At 39.5% G+C, this 24,495-nt stretch overlaps 1 protein-coding gene across 1 annotated transcript; it reads left to right on the forward strand.

Moving 5' to 3' along the window:
- Positions 1–6,817: 6,817 nt before the first annotated feature.
- Positions 6,818–7,099, forward strand: LOC104407445 (chromosome unknown open reading frame, human C14orf132; the record flags this gene model as incomplete). Its single annotated transcript, XM_010016733.1, has 1 exon — positions 6,818–7,099. A coding segment is annotated over one exon (282 nt), but the record flags the coding sequence as incomplete, so codon positions are not given.
- Between the last annotated feature and the right edge of the window lie 17,396 nt (positions 7,100–24,495).

The following is a 24,495-nucleotide window of genomic DNA, read 5'->3' on the forward strand; positions in this document are numbered from 1 at the left end:
TTGGTAAACCTCATCCAATTAATTTTTCATGGAATGTCTAGCAGGGATTGGAGCTAGCAGGCAAGATTTTTTATTGCTGCTGGGTTTTGGTTTGAAGAGTGGTCAGCTTATGCAACAGAGGAATTCGTATGTAAGTATTTTTTCTCTAGAGGAGTAAGATTCCAAAATGTCACATCCTCCTAGGTCTAGCCTGTAACACCTGACCTTTGAACTTCTTATAATGTTTGTGAGAAGCATCCCAATTACTGAATACTAAAGGATACAGTGATTTACAAAGTCACTGCTTTTGCCCATGCCTGAAGTCTAGTAATTTAAACAATTTTTCATCAAGAAATAGTTCTTTTCTTGAAATTGTGTCATTGTTTCCATTACTGTGAATGGCTGCCAATTTCCATCCTTCCTTCCCTGGGAATAGCCTAAGCATCTTGTCAGGCTAAGAGAGAAGGAGCAGAGGGAAAATCAAAAGAATATGAAGGTCAGCCGCTTTCTCTGCTACCAAGTTACCTTGGCCACCACAGTAAATTGATAATGAGGCAATAATGTTTTGTCAGAGGCGAAAATGGCTGCAAAGATGATGATGGAGGAAGGGCTTTTGCAGCCCTTTTTCACTTTGAGAAAGTTTTTTCCTACACACCCTCTCTTGAGCTCTGCTCTGGTTTTCCACTTGCACCTCATTATTTGGCTCTCTGTTTATGATGGGAATGCCTTTTCATCTTGCAGATATAAAGTGGTGTTACAACCAGCATGTGTGACTCTTTTCCTCTTTGTGCTGTCTTGTAGTAGAGGAACTTGACACTAGAAAGTAATTGCCAGCCTGGATCACAGCAGGAGACCATGTAACTGCAGTTAAATCCAGCAGTTTAGCTTTGAAGTTACCAATGCCAAAAATATCAGAAGGTTGTGCCAGAAACCTCCAATAGGTGGAATAATCAGCACCTCTTTCTTTTCACATACAATTAAAGAGTTTGAATTCAGAAGCTTGGTGTTTGAAGCTCTTCCAGCATCATGTTGAGTATTAAACTGATAGAGCTCTGCAGGTTGCTCTTATCTCTAAAGGAAATCCTGTTCTCTCTGAATTTACCAGTATGTCTACAAAGAGTGTTAAAAGGTCCTGTTTTGCCAGCTTTGGAAACTGTAAACAGATTTTAATAGCTTCGACTCATGATAACACTGATGGTTAGTTTTATAGCCTCCTACTGAGATTTTCCACATTGATAAATACTCCCCTTTCTTGTTCCCTCTGTTTGTATTTTTATGTCTATGTGCATGTGCTCCAGGAAGCATGAAAGTTATAATTATGTGTAAATGGGACCCAGGCATCTTCTACTCCCCCAGCGTGATGTCTACAATAGGAAGCTAACCTCAGCTGTATTAATTATGTGGAAGGTCAGCTAGCGCTGCTGCTTGAATGACTGTTCCTGGCACATCCATGTCTGCTTGACTGCCCTGCATGGTTTTGTGATATTCACCATCCCCTCCAATTTAGAGTATACAGATTGACAATTTAAATTATATGTGACTTAGAGTTGCAGCTCCTTCATACAGGTTGTTTGCATTTCTGTTCAACACTGACGAAGCGTGCTCTTTTCCTTGATACAGCATAGCTGGCATTGGCTGTAAAAAGAGGAATTCTTCAGCCCAGTGTTAGGATGAGAAACTCCTCTGTTTCCATTTGAGACTTGTCAGCAATAAAAAGGCTTTTGTTTGTTCTCAGTCTTCCACACTTGGGAGATGAAATCCAACAGCAGTTTTAAAGCAGTAGGGTTCTTTGAAATAATAAAAACTATGTCAGAGAGATGCTACTGGGCAGATGTAAATTGTGGGAATGGAATCACAGCATGTTTATCATTAGAGTAGCTAGATGCTACCTATGCAGAAATATAAGAGGAAAAAAAAACAGTTGGCAGTTATTTACATGGCAGTTATTTACACTGTTTCTTGCAGCTGATTCAGCAGAACTCCACAGAGAGGTGTTTCAGTCTGCACAAGCCATATGCTCATAAAAGGCACTTGAGAGATAGCTGTGCTTAGGGTCACAGGTCTAGCTGAGCTTGGTTCCCCATGGGAACACCTCAGGTAAGGGAAACAGGTTTTTACAGGCAAGAGCAAACACAGGATAGAATTGTCTGCTGCAGCACCTTGGAACATCTTGAAACATCTTTAGATGTTCCTTCCTGAATATTTACGCACCTGTTGGTCAAGGAAACTCTTAGTGTGGTTCAACAGCAGGGCGTACTCAATTCCATTGTCCCTGTCACCCACAAAGATGTTAAACAACACAGGTCCCAACACCGATCCCTGAGGGACACCACTCGTTACTGGTCTCCACGTGGACATTGAACCGTTGACCACAACTCTTTGTGTGCGGCCATCCAACCACTTCTTTATCCACCAAGTGGTCCATCCATCCAATTGGTGTCTCTCCAATTTAGAGACAAGGATGTTGCGTGGGACAGTGTCGAATGCCTTGCACAAGTCCAGGTAAAGCAAGGTTAAAACTAACAGGTGAGATCCTGATGCTTCCAGGTTAGAATTAAAATTTTCCATTGCCACTGCTAGGATGAGCATTTTGACAACTGTATTTTGAAAATAAGCAGCTCTTTCTCCTAAGCCTGTCAACCTGAGACTGTGATTCAGGGTGAAGCAGGGATCTGAATTAATTAAAATGAGAATTTGAAGTTAACTGCATAAAGCATTTGCATGGATCTTACCTCTTCAGAATTAGACCTATTTAATTAAATTAAATAGGATTGCCTTAGGTGCCCTTTAATTTTGGTTGTATGGGATCTTAATGCGTTTAAACTAATCCACTTGCAGTGTACATGGACTAACCGTCCTGATTGTCACTGTGTAACCAGTCTTTGCATTGTAAGTAGTAGGGTGATATTCTGGCAAATGGTGGACAGAAGAACTTGGTTGTCTAGATATTACCAGTAAATAAATAGTAGCCAGGACATCTTCATTTACTTAATAATGCATGCTTTAGATGAGGAGAATATATCTATACATGTTTCTGTGGGACACAAGAGAATTAGTGTGGAAAGAATATTGGTCAATTGGGGTACGTCTTTAGTGCAAAACATATATTTAAAAAGAGCTTAAGAATTAAAATGTGATGCTTTTGCAAACCTGGATGTTGTTGCCATCTTTGGCAACTGTGTTAGATTGATTTGTGATTGCAGCTAGAAGGTTTTCAGACACAAATATGCACTGCAGTGATCACATGCTGCGAGGGCAGAAGGAAATAATAATTCCACTTTATATATTCAGAATATGTCAGCTTGTAAAAATATGCTATCTAAAATATAAGCCAAAAGAAACACTTAAAAAATTAAATATTCTGAAGTAATAGCAGGGATTTACAAAACATCTGAGCTGGGGTGACATTTCACCTCTCAGCATCCCATTCCCAAAGTGGTGTGTGGTGAGGCCAGGGCCAAGAAGCACCACAGTTGTTCAAGCTGCTGCTGAGTTTTCCTAATTTCTGAAAAATGGTTACTAGAAGATTCATCTGTGCTTTCAAATCTCTGTGCCAAGCTTGAGTTCCCAATAAGGTAGAGTACCTAAGTTTTATGCTTCTCTAGCTATGAAAAAATGATGGAAACCTAATTCTTAAAGAAACATTACAGTTAAGTGATGGATTTGTGTGATCCAACTTAAGAGAGCTATCATTTTTAGAGTACCAGTGACTGGTAGCCAACATGTTGGTTTTCCTTCATGTGAATCATTTTGGTTATAAAATAGGATTTTTCTGCTAACTGGAAAGTATGTCACTTAACTGTTCAAGAGCCTTGCTTTTCTCCTCATGACCCTAAAATCATCCTCTTGGATGTCAGTAGGAGGTATTCATCACAGTGGGTGTTCTCATTACCACTTGACATTTTGCTGTTTGGTTTTCTGCCTGTTGCTATGTAATTATTTGTATTCTTTCGTCATCAGTCCCAGAAGCCATTTAGCAAGTGATGTACTATTAATGCTACTTAACATTATCAACATAACCACTAGGAAAAGAGTTTATTTTCCAAACAGTGCTACAGCATCCCCCCTCACCATCAGCTCCTGCCATGTCGCTCACCATTGTGTTTCCCAGTTAAGCCTTTGCTCTGGCCTCCTCGCCCAGCTCTCTTGGGGAGGGTGGCTCAGGCTCTGCACAGCTTTGACAGAACTATAAAAACCCTCTGAGGCTAAAGCAGACTGCAAGTCACTGTAACAGCAGTGACATGGGTGAAGTTTTTGGCTGATGTAAATTGGTGTATATTTGTTTTGTAGAGGCATGAGCAAAGAGACCAAGCACAGGAAGCGAGGTAGGCTTTCTATCTTCAGCCTACTGTTTATCACAGGCACTTCACAACTCCTGCTAGTGTTGGGTCTGGGTGTCTCACAACCTTTAATGTAACATCTCAAATAAGACTGCAGAGGGAAGATACTGTACCTTTTTGGAGAACAGAGACATCAAGACTGATGATGAGATTCATCTCACTGAAGTTAATCTACCTAAAAGATAGACTGCCAGTTGATATTAATAATCTGTGCTTCCCTTTCTCCAGTGGAGAGATGATCTTATCTCCCAAGGATGATTTATGTGACTCTAATCACTGGGAAACCTTGATTGTTAAGTGGCAGTACGAAGCCAGACTGAGAAAGATGCTCAGTTTCAGATGAGCTCAGGTAGAGGCTGGACAAGTTCAGGGTAGCAAAATACTTTGAGAGTTACTAAATCTATAGCATCTGGCTTATGAATTTCCTAAAGTGAAAACAGTCGAAGGCTGTGGGTTGCTAGAGGTGTAGTATCAGACATGCTTGTCCTGTTGTGCTTTTGTTTCCTAAGCATCTGTTTATGGCCACTGCTGGAGCCAAACCACAAGGGAGATGCTAGACTCTCTATCTTACTCTATATGGCCATTCCTGCGCTCTTACGTGAGGCCATTTTAGCAATGAGAAGTGGGAAATACGCATTTACTGAGAGGTGATTTCTTCAAACAAGAAGTTGGCAGTAAGGTTTATTTCCAGATCTGAGGTGGAGTGCTACTGACCTACAAACAGAAAAACTGGAAATCAGTTTTACAGAAAGAGCCTGTGTCAGGTGCTGAGTGTCAGCGCTTTATATCGGGTCACCACAACCCTTTCGGAGATTCAGATGAGCTGTTTCACCATGTGTTCCCCTCAGATGGTGCAAACAGCTTGTTTGAGCCTTAGATAGTATGAGGAGATTCAGATGTGACATCATTTGCACTTTGGTGTGTAGCTGTGCTGCTACACAAATGCTCCCTGTCTCTGTGACAGCATCAGGTCTAACAGGGTGGAAGCTTGTCACTTCAAATAACTCTCTGAGAGCACAAAATGTGTGGCCCAAAAACCTGGTATCACTCATCAGAACAGTGCACACGATCTCCCACTGTCTTGGGCACATGCACATACATGTGTACCTCTATATTTTGGATGATTGCTCCCGTTGCAAGGTTTTGCAGAATTGACAATCCTAAATACTGATACCCTTAAAGTGTTTTGCTAAGTAGCCAAGCAACCTCACTTTGAGTATTTTGCTGCCAGTTTGGTAAATGTAAGCCTGTCATTTGCTGCAAAGATCTTTAACTAGTGTCTACAGAGCTGTTAATGGCAGCATCACTGTAAACACACTTTATGTCTGAAGTCAGAATTGCCTTTTATGGCAATCTCTACATAAAAAGAAATCCAGATTAAACTGAGCAGTGTTCTCCTTATCAAATTGCAAGACATAAAAAAGGCTGGTGGAATTGGATTCAAAACATCAAGCTGGGCTGCTTATGAAATGGAAGCTTTTGCTCTCTTTAAAGCATATTCTGTGTTGAATCTGGCAGCAAAAATCTTAGATGCAGGGAGAATATATCAAACTTTACTTTTGAAATTTCCTGTTTGTTTTCTTGCAAACTGCTTTTGTCTAATCATATTTGATCTCACAGATAATTTTATTTAATGTGGATTAAGTAGTGTCACATACCCATTGTGGTCTTTCATCACTTTCTGTTTAGTTTTGAATGTGACATGATATTTTCTAGTCCTAAGTTAAAATTTGTTCAGCAGTCAGCTTTGAGAGTGTCTTTCATAGCTCTGTAATATGTTATAGATAGCAAGCAAAAATAGTTACTTTATTCTCAAGCTTTTAAAATTCCTTACTCTAATGTATAGATTACAACCACCACTGTGGAGAGGAGAAGTCCTGCTCTGTTTAGTAGCTTCCCTAGCACAGCTGCACACAGCTGGGAGGGGGTATAGTTTGGTACCAAAGGGAGAGGTTACTGGGAAAGTCTTCTGTAACCAGTGCAATAGTTGAAGGACAGGGTGTTAAGAGAGCTTGTTTTTTCAGCCCAGTGAGTATTGGATGTGGTAATTTAGGACTGATGGTATAGCAGTCTTCTGTGATGTGGCTGAAGTTCCTCTGTTACTCATAGGCCATGGTGATTTCGAGACTGCTGTTGAGGTTATAATAGTATTACTACTAGTATAAGAGCAGGAAGGATTTTTATTTTGTTACAGAGCCAGAGGGTTTCAACTGTAGAAGAAAGCCCTATTGAGAAAAATTAAAATTAATAATGTCAAAACCCCAAACCCACTTCTTTCTAAATGTATATCATTATTTAGGTTGACTTGGAGCCTGCATGCTCTTATATATATTCCACGTATACATAGGTTTTCTGCCATAAGATTAATTCTAACCGAAATGGAAAAAATACTGTAAAGTGTGTGTTTGTAGTATTTCCGACAGGTTAGCACCAAGTACCAAGAAATCTCAGAAATTTTACAGATTTACTAGTGGCTAGCCTTTTGTAATGACTTTGAGACAAAGCAAATACAGATATTAGCCTTCAATCTAATTTTGCCATCTCTTTCTTCACAGCTTCCTGTTATGGGAGGAGCCTTTATGGACTCACCCAATGAGGACTTTAGTACAGAGTACTCCTTGTTTAACTCATCAGCCAACGTCCATGCAGCTTCTTCTGTGCAGAATCCACCAGAAGAGACATCCCGTTCTTCAAATGATGCAATATTGTTATGGATTGCAATAATAGCAACAATTGGAAATATTGTGGTTGTGGGAGTGGTGTATGCCTTCACCTTCTAGGATGACTGTCACTCCCAACACTGGAAGAGAGGATAACTGCAACAGTATTTGTCATGTGTATGTGTGTATATATACATGTATATCTATATAAATACATATAGGTAGGGACATTGTTGGTTAAGTACAACTGCAATCATGGAAATGAAAGGCAAGTTAATCATCTTGAATCTTGACAGCAGAAAGTTTGGATGCAATTGCAAGTTGTGTGGAGGTGAGAGCTTTAATTGAGAACAGATCCAATACCAGTTTTGTATAGAAATGTAATGAAAGAGAAACCAACGTAAACACAAAGTGAGATTTATATAGACAAGTGCTTATTTTCTACTATTTAGATTTTTCCAGCAGTAGTTCTGCATTTTGTCAGCTTTTTTGTGCATTTTTTACTGTGGTATAATGCTGTATGAAATTGTTCTGTGTCATGTTTGCTGGACATCTTGGTTTTCCAGGTGGACTAAATGGCTGGCATTGGCTCAGTTCTGATGCAGTACATGTTCATAGTGTGTGAGCGTTCAGCACATGCATACACTGCTAGGCTGTGTTCAAATTCATGAGTCTGAAAGCTATGACAGGCAGATGTGTGCTATCTAACGCTTGCCTTCCACTGTCAGTTGTTGGATCTGATAATGTATGAATTGATGCTAAACCTGTCTGCTGTTTGCAGGAGGAGACATAGCTATTGCAAGGTGTGGCTGATCTGCAGACCTTCTGCACTCCAGGGGAGGAAGTATTAAACAGAGCAGCAGCACAAGCTCCCATTTCTGTTTGAAGGTACTGGATTGCAGTGGTTCATAGACGCGTCTCTTCCAGGAAACAGAGTCCAAATACCATGCTTTTCAGCTCATTTCACTGTAATCCAGATTTCCTATAATAGCCATTAGCTTATTGGTGTATCAAAAGAACATGGGGAAACTGCAAAGCCTGATAAATAGTAAAAGATATCTATGTGAAAAATAGAACTGAAAGAAAGATTTGACACTTGCATGCTCACAAAGGCAGTGAGCACAACAGTCAGGTATGTCCTGGGATAGAAACAGCACAAAAAAGGTAGTAAGTAAATGACAGATATGCAAGTGCTTATATTTCAATATTAAGATATCTCTGTGTTCTGATGATTTTTATATAGCCTGCTTTAGGAACAACTCCAATTATCACTTGGATTTGTTCTACTGGGGGACAACATTTTCACTGCATTGTTCCCACAGGCAGTTCCTTTTCAAAAGCTGTATCTTTTCAAAACAAGCTGTAGCCTTCCTTGCTTCAGAGATTGTAGAATCCTGGGGGAAGAAAAAACTAATCACCTCTGTTGGAAATCTTCCTCTTCCCTCTTAAAAAATAAACACAAACACATAAAATGTCTGCACTTCAAGAGCAGCAGACAAATTCTTCATCTGTGTCTGCATGTACAGGTTTTCTGTCTCATACAGCTCCTACCCAGAAATTCCAGAATGCTGTTTCTGCAGGCACAGAAACTATTTTTGACACTTGCCTGCCACTGAGCTTGAGGCTGGACTAAGAGCTGCTGAATGTGGAGAGAGAGTTGGATTTTCTTCTTTCCTCTTTAAACCCATTTTCCTGCAGGGCTGGTGGACAGTTACTTAAATCAAAGCAGCATCCCCCAAATCAGTATTTATAACCACTCATCATTATGTATATTTTTTTTTTTCCACTCTATGAACTGGCCTTTAAAGCTGGAAAGATGCAAACAGAACTAGGGGGGAGAAAAAGGGGAAGGAGAGACAAAAGAAACTAAGTTTTTAAGAATGAGAAAAACAGTAACAACTCACTTGAGCTTCTGTGTGTGTAGTTATTTCCTTGTTTGGAGGCAGAATTTTGTGAAGATGGCTGAGAACAGACAAGATCTGTGCTGGGAAAAAGTTTGAGAAGCCCAGTTCTGGAAGAACGGTGGGGCAGAAAGCAAATCCTGTCTAATAAAATAGATGTTGTCTTAAGAGTGATACAAAAATGATGATTTTCACTGGCTTAAAATAGTTATTTGTTCCTTCGTAGGCAGAAGATAATAAAAACCAGGGGAGCTTCATAAATTGTGTACTTTTCCCGTTCTTACACTCCTGTTTATTATTGCTAAGCGGAAAGAAGCTGTTAAGTGAAGAAGGCTGCAGAGAAGTTTGCAGTGCAGAATTGAGCAGGACAGTGTCTGGTGTATGAACATGCAGAACTCATGGAAATACTGCTTAATGTAATATACTGTCCCCAGCCATGTTCTGATAGTCTGTTACCTTTGTAACTCTATCAGTTGCCTAGGGATTTTTCTTCAGTGCTTCTGTAATTAGGCCAGACCTTGCAAGCACTGTTTTTGCATGAAGAGCAAAACGTTTCCACCTAGATTAAAACAGTTTGACACTTTGGTACTTGCCAAATGGGATTATTCTTCTGCTTAATGAATTTTCCAGAAGAGTGCTTTGTTTAAGTTTCCTATAATATTAATATTAGTGCAATTAACAGTGTTTGCATCTCTCTCCTGGAGTTGTGGACTAAATTCTTCACCCATGAAGAAGAGTGTGAGAGTGGGAACAGCAAAGAAACACCACTCGTCTCATGAAACCAAGTGACACTTTCGTGTTGCTTTTCCCCAAAAAAGTGCCCTACCTACTTTCATGTGAAATTGATATAGGAGTGTTGGAAAACAATGAATTCTGCCTCCCGCATCCAGATCATTGTCATATATATTTTTATCGTTAGAGGCGGAATTGTCAAGAAGGGTGAGACAGAACTTTTTAATTAAAGTAGTAGATTTGACAGGGTGGCATAACAAACTGGGTACAGGCAGCAAGTGCAAGCATTTCCCATCTCACAGTTAAACTGCACATTAATTGTGCAGCTTTTCTCTTGGGAAAACAATTAGTTTTAGGATGCAGGTACAAGGATACTGCCTTTAGATCTCTAAATCGCACTGGGCAGAGCTGGTTCAAATTCTGATCTACTTTGATATTTATAACAAGCACACTATATTTTTCGATGTTGTGTTCTGGCTTCATCCACTATGACCACTTCCATCTTCTGGGAGGCTAGGGAAAGTTTGAATTCAGCTGTTGAAAAAGGGTATTTACTTATTCATCATTAACTTCAGAGGAGCCAGAGAAGGGAACAGAGAAGTAGATGAATGGTCGATGTCATACGTATGGTCCTGTGAAATGCGTTACCACTTCTTGATGTGGGTATATGTTATACCCTGAACTATCAGCACAGCTTGACTTAGAGCACCATAGTTTCTCCTTTTGTCGGAGCCAGGCAGTTGGATAACTGCTGTCACTCACTGAGGCATGACAAGAGCACCCAGCCGCGTTCCCCAGAGCTGTTCACTGAAGCTCCTCGGTAAAGGCAGAAGAGGGCTCTCTGCTTTGCCGAGCCTTTTGTGTGCCAGCATGAGAGCAGCATTCCGCTTGTGGAAGATTTGTGCTTTAAATATAAGCATCTAGCACAGATAACAGTTACAAGATCTTAACTGGAGTTTGTTCAGTAGCAGACAAAGCAAAACAACTATATGCAGTGTTGGACCTCTAGTTCTCTTGTACAAACAGAAGAAGAAATAGTGTATGTGCTCTCTGAAGTTATTAATGAGCCATGGGAAGCAGGGAGACAAACTGGATGGCCTAACAAGTCTCTTCTAGCCATGGCAACAGATAAAATTATCAAGCTTTCTCATATTTGCTCTGAGCAGCCAGAAGCTCAACACAGCAGTGGTGCAGCCACCACAGCAGAGACTAAAGGCTGAACAATTATAAAGGTGGGTGAAACCCACACAGCTACGCCTGTTATATTGTTACCTGTAGGGCTGGGAGGCTGTGCTTGTCCACAGCATTAACATCCTCCAAAAATAAAATGAGGGAGGGGGATGTATTTCTCTGTCAACACACCTGCAAAACTGAAAAACAGATTTTGAAACTGATGTGCCAACGATAGTAGAGTTGTCTGCTACCAATAATGTATTTGGCCATTTGAGTAGGCAAGTGAGGTGATGGATACCTCTGAAGTAATGAGATCCCCTCTCCAAAATCCTTATCTTTTACATCCATTTGAAGATTAAGGGAAAATGTGCCTTTGTGTCTGTGACCAAAAAAACCCAGGAGCCCTTAGTCTGAAGGTTGTTATCTATTTTGTATACTACTAGACGCTTTCATTTTGCTATTCTCAAGCAATTCCAGTTGTTAATAGCCTCTTCCAATTTCTCTGCAGGCTGCTGAGAGTTATTAATTTCATGTAGCTCTGTCCGTTTATCTGATGTAATTTTACTGGGTTTCCTGTGGCTAATCACAGGGCAGAATCTGGAAGATTACTCGTTTTAAGGATGACTTCTATTGTTGAGATAATTAGGCCAAAAATCAGAATTCAGATCACAATGCTTCTGTTCTTTTGGAGCATTCAGAGCTCTGGAGAAGCTGGATTTCATCTCTTTAATGCACAGAGAGGAAAAGGGTGATCAGGTACCTGGTGATAATGTCAGACATCAGGATTCTGACAGGCAGAGCTGAGCGCTTCATTAACTCCTGCTCTGCCCTTCTGACCCCTGCAGGCTCCCTGGACCCACAGCCTGAGCTGAGTTTAACTGAACTAACCGTCAGGTACAGCACGTACCTCCTCATTTTACAGCATGCTAATCCTCAGAAAAATAAATGCATTTATTCCATTGCACAAGAAGAGCCAGAGATCAATATTCTGTTAGATATATTGTTATTGGTACACTGGTCAGCCACCATAAGGTAAAGATGGGGTGGTTTAACATGCAGTTAGCCCTTTGCCCCTGATCTGGTAACATCCTAAAGAAGTCAAAGCATCCTGAAGCCTTAAAGTTTCCTACTGCCCTTAATCTGACACTAACTTTCTGTGCTTCCTCATACAGACCCTCTTGCCTTTTACCTTATTTTCCAACTCAAAACAGGGAAAATGAAGTCACCACTATGCTCTTCTCTGGATGCATAGGGAATGTGGCCATGAAGCTTGGTAACTGTACTGTCAGTATCCATACAACCCAAAGCTACCTTTCAGAAATTCAGATTCTCTACATACACTGCACTGTTCTGCCATCAGCATGCACTGAGCTTTTCTCAGTCCAAAGTCCTTTGTTATTTTTAGCAAATCAGAATCAGTAGTAATGCATTTGGGGTAAGGCAAGGGGAGTGGAAGTGGGCACTAAGAAGAATAGATAAGCTCCACGCAATTTATTGTAGGGTCAAGGCCATTAAACACTAGCCTATTCAGTAAAGAAAAACAACCACAGTGTACAAAACAATTTCAAATCTAGGCACACCTGTAGTTCTCAGATGCACAGCCAAGCTGCTGTAGCCAGATTGAGCATTTCTAAATCTCATTGTGACCAAAAGGAAGTGTATTTCTTGGCTAGAACTGAGACCGCTGAACAGCCTCCCTCACAGTCCCTGCTTGCTCTGATGGTGTTTTTGGAGCTTTCTGATCTGCAGTCATTAAGGTATTGTCGCATTTCCCGTGGATTTCAGTCCCCCTAATGAGCAAGTAAAATTGAACTGTTTATAGATCTACACCTAAAACTCTTCTCAGTTACGGCCTACCTAAGGATGATCGAAGTTCCTGAGCCTGAAAGCTGCTCTATCCAGAGGGACCTTTGCCTCCCCCTGGAGTCAACTGGATTGATAACACATCTTCACTTCTGACATCTGCTTCAGTGGATCAACTTGCAAGACTAGCTCTGGGTTGCTGGGGTTTTATTTTAAATATATCTAAAGATGTCCATAATTTCCTAATGAAAAGCAAGCAAGCAAGCTGAAAGCTGTATTTTTCTAAATGAGAAGGTATTAAAAGCCAAGTCTGAATATTTTGATAGATATGCTGGAAGGGTATATAATGTAGCAGAGTTGCACTATTTTTTCTATTGTCTGAGCACCTAACCTGAGAAATATTTATTCCTTCTCTAACAAAGACCTATTTCAGTTCTGAAATCACAACTTGGAAGGAGTGGAGTGCAAAGCTTCAGTGAAATTTTAAACTAATGTAAATAAATCTAGTAGCTGGCTTTGTGAGGTAGCCTGTAACATTTGGTTTTCAATTGTCTCAAATATTGCCGATTGCTTGAGGGGGTTTTGTTAGTTTTTGGGGTTTTTTTCCAAAATCAGCTAAATAGTGACACTTCTGAAAGCATCTGTACTTCGCACAAAATCACGGTCATATGGAAATTGCATCCTTCAGCTCATGTAAAACAGCTTTACAGGAGCCGTTTAGTATGCACTATTATTTTTTTATTAATAATCCTTGACAATTTAACTCTCTTGTGCTTTCTCTCTGCTACTGTTTTGTACACCAACAGATTTGCAGGGCTTCTCTGTATTGTTTTTGTAATAGATGGGTTGGTTTAAAGGAAAACCTTTACTCTTGTAATCATAGTTCTTGAAATGTGGATCTCTATCTGTAAAGAGAAAAACAACTTTAAGAATGTCCTCTGTTTTCTCTAAATTTACTGTAATCAGCAAGTTTAGTTAACAGAAGTGTATTCTTTTAAGCTCCTGTTATATTCTTTTCCAGTTATTGACTGCTTTCACTATGTGTGTACTTAGTACTGGTTCATTCTTTTACTATGGTGAAAATGACAAGTTTTGTTAATATCAGTTGGACGTTGTGGTTTTGGATAAAGTTCTTAAAATTTATGGCAGAGTGTGATTTTTCATTTTATTCAGTTTACCTGAGAGTATTTAGAAGTCTGCAATTTCAGTTATTTAATTATTATTACCTTCAGTGATACACTGACGCTAATAATTTAGTTGCAATTTACAGATCTGTGTGATTTTTCAGCCTTGGAAACCACCTCTATTGCATATATGGCACAAACAAAACACTGCAGCTTTTTCTATAAAAATAGATTCATCTGCTCTCAGATGAATCCAGGCAGTGCCTCAATACATCTTGGAGCCAAAAAAAGATGTCTCCTTTTCTTCACACATAAGCTCAGAAGCCCTTATACCATGAACCCTCGTGTCATTGCCTTTTCCCAGTTCTTTCTTCAGTTTAGCACAACTGTCCTGTCCCATAGGTGCAGTGTGGATGTTTTTGTGACTGTGGCACCAAACTCCTATCCTAGGGCAAGCCATTCCAAGGGCTTCTGGGGACTCAAGGGAGGCATCAAACCTCCCTGTAGGAAAAAAGGCTTTATAAAGACAAATAATAGCAAGAGGAAGAAGGCAAAACATTCGGCTTTCCTAACGTAGTAGATGATCACATGCCTTATGACTCTCCAAAAGGGATCCAATGAGGCAAGTGTATTCAGATTTACTGAAGGAACAAAAGGACATGCTAAGTCCTCTCAAGCACAGTTCTAAATAGAAATTTGACTTACCTTTGGATGAAGCAAATCAGATCATCACAAAGATGCATACACCAATCCTGAGAGCAAGTCTGACAAAAATTCATTAAAAAAAATTTAAAAAAACCAAAGATGTTTTCAAAAGAAAACTAAAAAGTCCCAATCTTTATCAATAGAGCACATAACATGTTCCGGAGTTTAACCATCAGAACATAAGGCAGTACAATTGCTACATCACAGCGAATATAATTCACTTTTCCATTGCAGTTATGGAATCATACAGATGTCAATTCTGTTCATTTCTAAATTCTGCACAATAATTAGAAATGAGAATAATTTAGAAATAGAAGATATGTTCTGTTAACAGTCATTTAAAGATTGAGCTACATGTGTTGAGGCTAATTGAACCAGCTGAAATTGTTGACACTGTTTTCTTGCATGGTATTACCTATATAAGCAAACTGAATGCTAATATCTGCTAATGTAAGTTGTTTTGTAGTGAGACTAACAAAAAATATCAGTCTTTTATGCCAAGAGAGCCTGTCCAATATAGCATTTCGACTGACATATTTTGCTTTGCCTAATGCTACATTACAGTTTTGCTTAGGATAAAGCATAATTAATTCAAATATTTTGGAATGGCTGAGCATGCACACATCTGATACAGGGGTTGATGAAGTACCCTGTAACCAGGCTGCTGTCCCTTTCATTGCTTGCTGTGATACCAGAAATGGTGGAATCAAAGAGGAGCTTGCCTTTTGCTTTGAGTTCTTATGACATGCTTCAGTGTTTCTGTCATGTTTCCTTTACATATTCAGATAATCATTGCCCGTTAGAGGCAAGAAACATGCTTTTTTTATGAAGATTTTTTTCTTATAATTTTTAGGTTACAAGTCTTTATGCCTGCAGATGTTAGTTGGCTACACAAAGAAGGTTTACTGGTCTGAATTTCCCTAGTGACTCCTTAAAGGACAGGTAAAGCGATTTATTACTTCTTGGTCCTCCAGTATAGGGAAAAATTTTAAACAGAGGATTTTATTTTCTCAGCAGCTCAGCTCTTCTTCCAAGCACCTGGGTGCCTGTTTGGGTTTTTGCTTTTGTTTTTTAATCTAGTACTTATAAAGTACTTCCTTCCTTCACCTTCTGGTAAATCAAAAGACCCATTAATTCCTTTGAAAGCCTCATGCTTTTGGGTTTTTTTTAATAGTTTATATGACCACTCCAGTTTTTCTTAGCCAAACTAGTTTATATCCTCTGTGCAACCTTCCCTAGTAATTTCTGTTTACTGGCTTGATTTTGTTTCAGGTGGGTCCCATTTTCTGAAGTACATCTAAAGCAAAATTCAAACTTAGACCTTGTAGCACTTTTCCTTGTCTTTCTGTTTCCTTTGTAGTTCAAGGATATGTAGGACCTAATTCTTATAGTTGTTGTTCCAGTTTCCTCACTTGTGATTGTAAGATACTCTAGATGAAACCTTAATTTTTCCTTTTTCCAACTGCAATCTAGAATTTCAATTCTTCAGGCAATTTTTAGGAAAAAAAAAAAACCAACCCAAGCAAACATAAAACCTACTATATTTTGACCTATTTCAAAATAGCTTTGTTTAGCTTCGATTTTACTTATAAGATGTTGAGGCCTATGAGATGAAAAAATGGGAGAAGTTTTAATGCAGTACAATGTGACAGCATACTTGTAAACACCTTTGGACTTTCATATGTTAAAACTTGCAATATAATCTCATCATTGAAGCAACTTTTAAATGCATTGATATGGGATCAGCATAATGAGTCAAATTACACTAACTTTTTTAATATATAATCTAACATCTCCTGTGATAAAAACAGTTCATGGGATGTGTTTTAATGTATTCAAGTGCTGGGCTTAAAAATGCTTTTCCCAGTGAAGCTGATTTAAGTTAGATGAGAGCCACCCTTACGTTATAGCTTGACAACATTCATTTATGCTAGGTTGGGAAGAGCTGTGTCAGAAACCAGCTGTGTTTTAGGAACAAATAATTCAGGGGTCTAAAAATCTCTGCTTCAAACCAGCTGATTATTTGAACATGTCCTGGGTTCAGCTACAGCAGTAATTTTTCTCCTTCTTAGTAGCTGGTGCAGTGCTGTGTTTTTGACTTTCAGCCTGGGAACAACGCTGATAACACCGATGTTTTTAGTTGTTGCTCAGTAATGTTTACTCCGACCAAGGACTTTCTCAGTCTCATGGTCTGCCAGGGAGGAGGGGAAGCCAGGAGGAAGCAGAGGCAGGACACCTGACCCAAACTGGCCAAAGGGGTATTCCATACCACAGCACGTCATGCCCAGTATAGAAACTGGGGGGAGTTACCCAGAAGGCCCAGATCGCTGCTCGGGTCGGGCTGGGTATCGGTCGGCGGGTGGTGAGCGGTTGTGTCCTTTTCCCTTGTTATTTCCCTTATCATTATTATTGGTAGCAGTAGTGGTTTGTATTATACCTTAGTTACTGGAGAGCTGTTATCTCAACCCGTGGGAGTTACATTCCTCCGATTGTCCTCTCCATCCCTCCGGGAGCGGGGGGAGGAAGGAAGGAGGAGGGGGTGTGAGCGAGCAGCTGCGTGGTTCCAAGTTGCCGGCTGGGCTTGAACCATGACAGAATAGCATAGGAAATCATCACAAGTGTTAAAGAAAACCACAGCAGAGCTACTCTGATGAGAAACTCCAGTGCTTTCAATGGCATCGTGTGCAGCATGGATCTGGTAATGAGGGCACTGTGTTGGCTTCTGCGTGGGGCTGTTCAAAGGCTTGCCAGGACAGAGCATGAGCTGCATCCCTTCAAAGTGGAATACACACTGCTGACCTGGGAAATTGCTGTAGAGTAGCTACTGGTTGTCGTTTAAGCCATCTTCTCTGTGCAGATAAACCACATGGCTCAGTACACGGAAATAGGAAGTGCCTCCTTCAAACCTGCACAGTAAGAGACTTCCAATGTAACACATCCATTTTAACAGGAAAGAACCATGGGAAAAGAACAAATATTAAATCAAGTGGTGAAGCACTGTTTTATATTTAAAACAAAAACAACAGAGCAAATTTGGAACACAAGTGAGGATAATGTCTCTCAATCCACTTGACTTCTTCCTCTTATGACATAATACAAACCAAGGAAAATGCCACCACATCAGATTAGCAGAACCAGTGCGCAGGACCTTCCCACAGCTGCAAATAAAAAAAATCAAACAAAACATCTGACATCTGGATAGGCTGTGGGTCTTGCTGCCTGCTAGGAGGGGAGCTCTGCCAGGTCTCTAGGAGCAATTCTGTGACTGGCATTTCAATGGAACATTACTTATCCTATGGACACAGTCAGTGAACTTTACTTTGCATTCCTCATACACTTTCGGTTATTGTTGCAAGTTTTTCAAAATATCAAAGACTGAAAAATAGGACCTTATTTTCATTGCCAGCTTAGTATCTTCCATTTGTCTTCTGCCACTTTATTTAGCCTACCTACAATAACATTAATTTTTTTCCTAATGCACTAGGCTCACAACAGTGTTAAGATTCCACTGAAAAGCTGCCAGATTTGATATCTTAATTCTCCACTTCGCTGTGAGAAGTTTACAAATTGTATTCAAACCCCTTCTCCCTCTTGTGTGTTTGTCTTTATTTTCAGTTCAATCACAGGAATCCATAAACTTCAGCCTAGCATTTCTCTGTATTAGGATCCCTGTCCAAGTCTCATTTGAAAGCCCTTCTGGCCAAGCCTTATTTACATTAACTGGCAGAGATGTGTAAAAAGTACTTCTGTGCTGAGAAACACGTGACACCCAGAAGAGTCCTAGTCCTCACCTGTCCAGGCAGGGGACCTCACTAAGAGTTCATCAAGTTAATTTTTAGCTTGCGTACCAGGACATTGCTTGTTTAGGAAAAGTCTGGCATACACCAGGAATATGGGCAGGAATTCATCCCATCCACCTTCACCCAAAACAGCAGAAGCACTCTAGGCTGACCAGCAATGCAACCCAAGGACTGATTATTACTTTATTGCCTTGACATTTTTGCAGGTGAGAATTTTGATAGCATAGATCCTATGATTCAGGTAATGATAAAACCCTTGTGGTTAACAGCTCAGGTTAAACAAAAAAATGTAATTTCTGCATCAGGTCTTGAAACGTGATGCTAAGGTGAGTCAGCTAAAGAGTGCTACATACCATACCTGATCTCACTAGTTATTAGTATCATTTTGATGTTCCTCCTCTTCTGATCAACTTGAAAAGGCATAATCACTTGGCTGTAGATATTTGAAGCTAACATTTTTTTTCATACAAAAAGAAGTCTCAACCTCTCTCTACTACTTCTAGCTTTGAATTTCTCTTCAGTTCAGGGAAGATATTTAAAAGTTAACATCCAGTCCACTTATTACCATAGGAAAAAATGGCTAGGAGAAACCATGAAAACCTTTCAATTACTTCTGATGCATATTCATCAGTTGGAAATCGGCATAGCATTTCCATTACGATGGAAACCCTGATGACAGAATTTGGAAGTTTAATCTTTTTATGGAACTATTCCTAAATAATTTGGAAGCCTATGTCTCATCTATCTGTTTATTGCTTTATACGCTTGAGATTTATTAAAAATCAGTACTTCAGAATTGTTTTGGTTTCTGTCACTATTAGCATGTAGCCTTATTTTCTTTTTTTCCAGCAAACTATATTGTTTATAACTGTTGACACATGTTAGCTTTTCAGGATGGAAACCTTTCTAATAATCAGATTGAAGACAATGTATTTTTGAAGTGGCAGATTTTAGTATCCATAGGGTTGTTTGATTTAATTGGTTTAGTGCAATCTGTGAGGCCATCAGAGGATGGCATCATGGTTTCTTTGAGTGGAATTTCAAGGAAGTGAGGGAGCTTTCTGAAGGGAAGCCGTTAAAAAGATCTTATTCTAACAACTAAAGTAATTCTTCTGACTTGTTAGATCGTCATTTACAAAACACCATGGAAACCTTGTAGTGTCTGCATCAGTTCAGCTCCTTTAATTCTTAGAAACCACGTTTATCTTGGATTTGAGGCATTGATATATGTTAAGAACTATTCTTTCCTATGAAATCAGAGGCAAAAGCCTTATCTGCTTGCACAGAAAAACAGCCTCTAAGCCTCTATTGCCTAATTTTCCATATGTGAGGATCTTCATGTTCCTTTTTTCTCTTGACCTACCAAGTTACCTCAACACATTATAATACCTAAGTACTATTTTTATTCTATAGTGATTTACTTCCCTTCATTTTCTTTTCTATCTTCCTCAAATTATGTCAACATACACAGTACAAGTGACTTCCATTCTTCAGATTATTTGACATTGGAAAAATGCATAGGTTTCCCAAGACAGCTGCAAGGTTGAGACATAAGATTGAAATACTATTCCTGATGAAAACCGTCTAAGATTGCATGATCTAAAGTGATATTTCCCTATCTTGTTTGGCAGTACCTTTGATAGAGTCATAACCGAAGTATTTCCTTTCTTTTCCACAGTAATGAATACTGTTTAATGTAATATTACGACCCTGAGACAGCATTAGAGCTCTTTACTGGAATGCTACATTATCTACTATGAACTAATCGTTATATCACAGTTATCGTCAATGATGTGTCTTTGTCTTTATGGTTTACAAAACCAAAATTATTTATATCCCATCTGTTCATTGCTATATGAGGAATTCACAGAGAGCGCTCCCTGCCTCCCTTTACTGCTTGTTTTACCCTAAGTCACATTGTATACAGTCTTGTTAGTTACATAGAGATGAATCACAAACTTAAAATAGATATTTAAACAAAAATACAGCCCATTTCTTGTCCTAGATATGTTTTTCACCAAAGTATAGCTTTGAAAAAATACTCCTCCTCAATAAATGGAACTCAGTTACAGAAACGATTCATAAAACCTGTGTTGTGAAAGCACTGTTTGGAAATTTGTGGTCTATTTATACAAAAGACAAAGTTAAATAAAGCATCTTTTGACTCTGGAATCCTTTTAAAAATTCCTCTTAAATATCATTGAAATCTATAACACAACCTTGAAACTTTTCTCTCTTGTGCAGTTTAGAAACACATTACAAGATTTATTTTCTATGGCTTCCTATGTATTTTCCTGAGAATCCTTGGAAGTGAAGATATTAGAATTTACTTTCCAGCACTCAAAGTAACACTAATTTATTGATTGGAGAAAATTGAGCAATATATTCAGCAGACCCCCAACAGATAATCTTACTCATCTTTTCCACACACATTTTAAATTACTCTGCCTAGTGCAATACTGGCATCAGTAGGGTCCTTCTTAATTTAGACCATTCAGAGTCAGACCCTTTATTTTTCATACGGCCCAGCAAACGTCCAGTGGATCATCAGTAAGTGCAAGACTGGGAGAAAAGAAAGCAACAGTTTCTATCTGCCCAAGTTATCATTCTTCAGCAAGCTCAAAGGCCAGAGGAAATTGAAAGTTCTCCTTCATAGTGTTTCCATGATACCTGTCAATATTTCTATCTGCAGAATGACAATTCAGCTCTTTGTAAATCAGAATATTAAAAAAGTGAGTCTGTTCCTCAGGTCCTGCTAGTACTTTTCCTCCTTTGCTATGGGAGCCTGCATCCCTGAAGATAGCAAGGGGAAATTTCTCTGCATAACTATATGAAAACTGCTGCTTGGCCAACATATAAATGCCCATTGTCCTTCCATGGCTCCAGATTTTTAAAAGCAATCCACCCTGAGACCAGTGGATCTTGAAAATCTGCTGATGTTAAGCTTCCTGTTTCCACTCTTTGAAGCTGCTTTCCCAGTTTTCCATGAGTGATATCCTGTCTCACTAAGGCATACATTAACAATAAAACATTTCCTCTTTCTGGTGTTTCACCTCAAAAGAAATGGCGCATTAGTGGACATGCAGTCTCTGACCAATTATTTTTCCTTTCTTTTTAGATTTTTCTTTCTGAACTCTATGCTGCTACTACATCTAATTATTTTTCTTTTGTTGGCTTCTTACATGATGTGTGTTTTTAATTTGGGTTCCTTTCTATCTATCTATATATTACAGTTTGGTAATTATCATTCAGGAAACATCAGAACCTCAGCTTAATGAGTGGGAGCACTTATCTTGTATCTTCTCTCAGTGAATATTATACTGGACACTATGGATGTTGAAAGCTATGTTTAAAACAAACAAACCAAAAAACCGAACAAAAATAAACAGAACCAATCTACAACAACAACAAACTGAAAGAATGTTGGCTTAGACTAGACATTAAGAAGAAATTCTTTACTATAAGGGTTTACTATGGAACAGGTTGCCCAGAGAAGTTGTGGCTGCCCCACCCCTGGAGGTGTTCAAGGCCAGCTTGGATGGGGTTTTGAGCAACCTGGTCTAGTGTGAGAAATCCCTGCCCATGGCAGGGGGTTGGAACTAGATATCTTTAAGGTCATTTCCATAACCATGCTATGATTCTATGAAAAACCTTTTAAAATCAGGACGTACATGGGATTCAACCAAACTTGTACAAAAAAGCAATAGCATTTCTCTAATCTCAAGGATATGTCTATACGATGCAATGCAGCATTAGGCCAAGACACCTGAAGACACTTTCCTACCTACATCCAGCAGTAAATGCACATTAGCACAGTGTTCTTCTGAACACTGTGCCATCCCGTCATGTGTCTGCAGGTGGAAAAGCTGACATTCCTGACCTTTTTTTTCATTAGAGCCTTTCCATTACTATTTGAAGCACTCTTTGAGGAACTGAGACACAAAGCTGAACCTTTGCAGAGTCTACAGTGCCAACAGACAAAGCAACCAGACACAGGCACATCTTATCACAGGACCAGCTCTCTCAGATGTTACATCACAAGAATATCTGTGATTTGAGGCTTAATTTGTACAGATAGGCTTGACCACTAGTGGCTAGGTGGGACACCATTCTGAAGCTGTTATCCATCAACTTTTAGACTGATGTATTGGCCAGATGATAACATTAATTTGAATTTTAGTGGAGCCACACTATTGATCTTGCTAAAAGTGAGTGAGACTATTTAGAAATGCCAAATAAGTCCCTAAGCAATCCAGTATTAGTAGAAGGTTTTGATTGTTTTACTTGAGCCAGAGAATTTGCCTTCTCCCAAGTATTTAAATCATGAGCAGAGCAGCTACCTAATAATTTCCAAGGTATTTAAATGTGTCCAGAAAAGGGCAACAAAGTTTATGGAAGGACTGGAAAGCACATCCCAGGAGGAGTAGCTGAGGACTCTGGGTTTGTCTACTCTGGAGAAAAGAAGGCTAAAGAACCGCCTTAGTGCTCTTCACAGCTCCCTGAGGAGGGAAAGTGCAGAGAGAGGTGCTGATGTCCCTGGTATCCAGTGATAGGGTGCCTGGGAATGGTTCAAAGCTGCTCCAGAGGAGGTTTAGACTGGACGTTAGGAAGCATTTCTTTACCAAGAGTGTGTTCAAACACTGGAACAGGCTTCCTTGAGAGGTGGTTGATGCCCCAGGCCTGTCAGTGTTTAAAAGGCATTTGGACAGTGACCTTAATAACATGTTTTAACTTGTGGTCAGCCCTGTAGCAATCAGGCAGTTGGACTCAATGATCACTGTATGCCCCTTCCAAGTAAAATACTCCATTCTAGTATTCTGAAAAGGGCAAGATGGTATACTTTGGGATCTACTGTTTATTGGTTTGTTTTGTGGAGTTTGTTTTAATTTATGCAAACAGTACCTTAAGAATGTCAAGCAGTCTGAGGTTAAATATGTTGCACATGAAAAAAATTAACAATTTCAGACTTGCAGAAGACTGAAATTTCCACCACCTGTGAGAAACCTGAGACTTCCTGTATATTCCCAAGAGTGACAAAAGCAGAATGGGAGGCAAGCTTCTTCAGATAGATGTTGACTATAAGAAACATGACTGAATGGAAATATCTTGGTAAATGATTGTGAAACAGGCAAAACAGCATCAGGGCAACAAAGGCACATACCACACCTCAGAATTAACTAAAAATAAATTGTGTTCACAGCACAACAAATTATCAGCAAGACAGAGAGCCAAGAAGGGGAAAATTGTTTCCTCTTGGGTTGGATTTCTGAAAGTAAACACTCAATCTAGTCCCGACATTGCAATGGAAAATAGAATTCAATAGCACAGAGGAAACCCTTGGGAATTATACAATGGCAATGCAGTGTTTAAAAGCCTAGCCATATGAGGGAAAGGACTGGTGATGACAATTGTTCTTTAAGTCAGTGCTGAAAGCAGACTGAGAGGAAGTTTGGTCTGCTGGGAGGCAGCAGTCTGGGTGCTGGGAGACCTTGGCCTCCACTGCCTCTCCTGTTTACTTCTGATCTCTGAACCAGACATTGAATCCCCTTATTTACATAGTGCTTCCCAAGTGGCACCTCCATCTGGGAAGGAGACATGATCAAGATTGTCATCACACTCTAAACCAGAAGAGAAGCAGCAAATAGTTTTTCAAATACCATCACAAGAAGTTGACATAGTGTTGTAATAAATAGCTCTAAGAGACCATTCTATGGTGATGGTACAGACCACAGCTATGAAAGAACATGTGACACCACCCAGTTTCATTTTAAATGTGCCAACAACACTTGATTAATTTTATAATTTCAGTAAGAGGCTGCCATTTGGTTTTTTTCCACCAGATTTCCCAGAAAGTCTCTGCATAATTTTCCCATGCTTGCACAGTTGACTTCTGAACAAGTGAAGTCAGGGTCTGTCCAAATTGTTAGCACAGATGAAATGATTGTTCTGAGAAATTCCCCAGCCCAAGCAAGTTTGATCATGCCTGATTATATGGCTGAAACTGCCCAAACAATTAGTCAGGTCACTGTCTAATTTGAGGAAGTTTCTAGGCCTTCTGTTGTAGAAACAAGATATCTATGAAAGTTAAAGTTGAGACGTAAACACATTTTCTTAGGAACAGAGTTGGGACACATATGGTTCCCTAATACTCTGATCCCAGAGCTAAAATGTTTGCTACAAAATTCAAACACATGCTCATACTTCTCCAATATCTCCAATGCAAATTTTGATGCTAATAAAATCCATTTAGCTGTGCTGGGCAATCATTTAGCTCCTTA

Source organism: Nestor notabilis, unplaced genomic scaffold (genome assembly GCF_000696875.1).
Source record: "Nestor notabilis isolate BGI_N333 unplaced genomic scaffold, ASM69687v1 scaffold3856, whole genome shotgun sequence".
NCBI lineage: Eukaryota > Metazoa > Chordata > Aves > Psittaciformes > Psittacidae > Nestor > Nestor notabilis.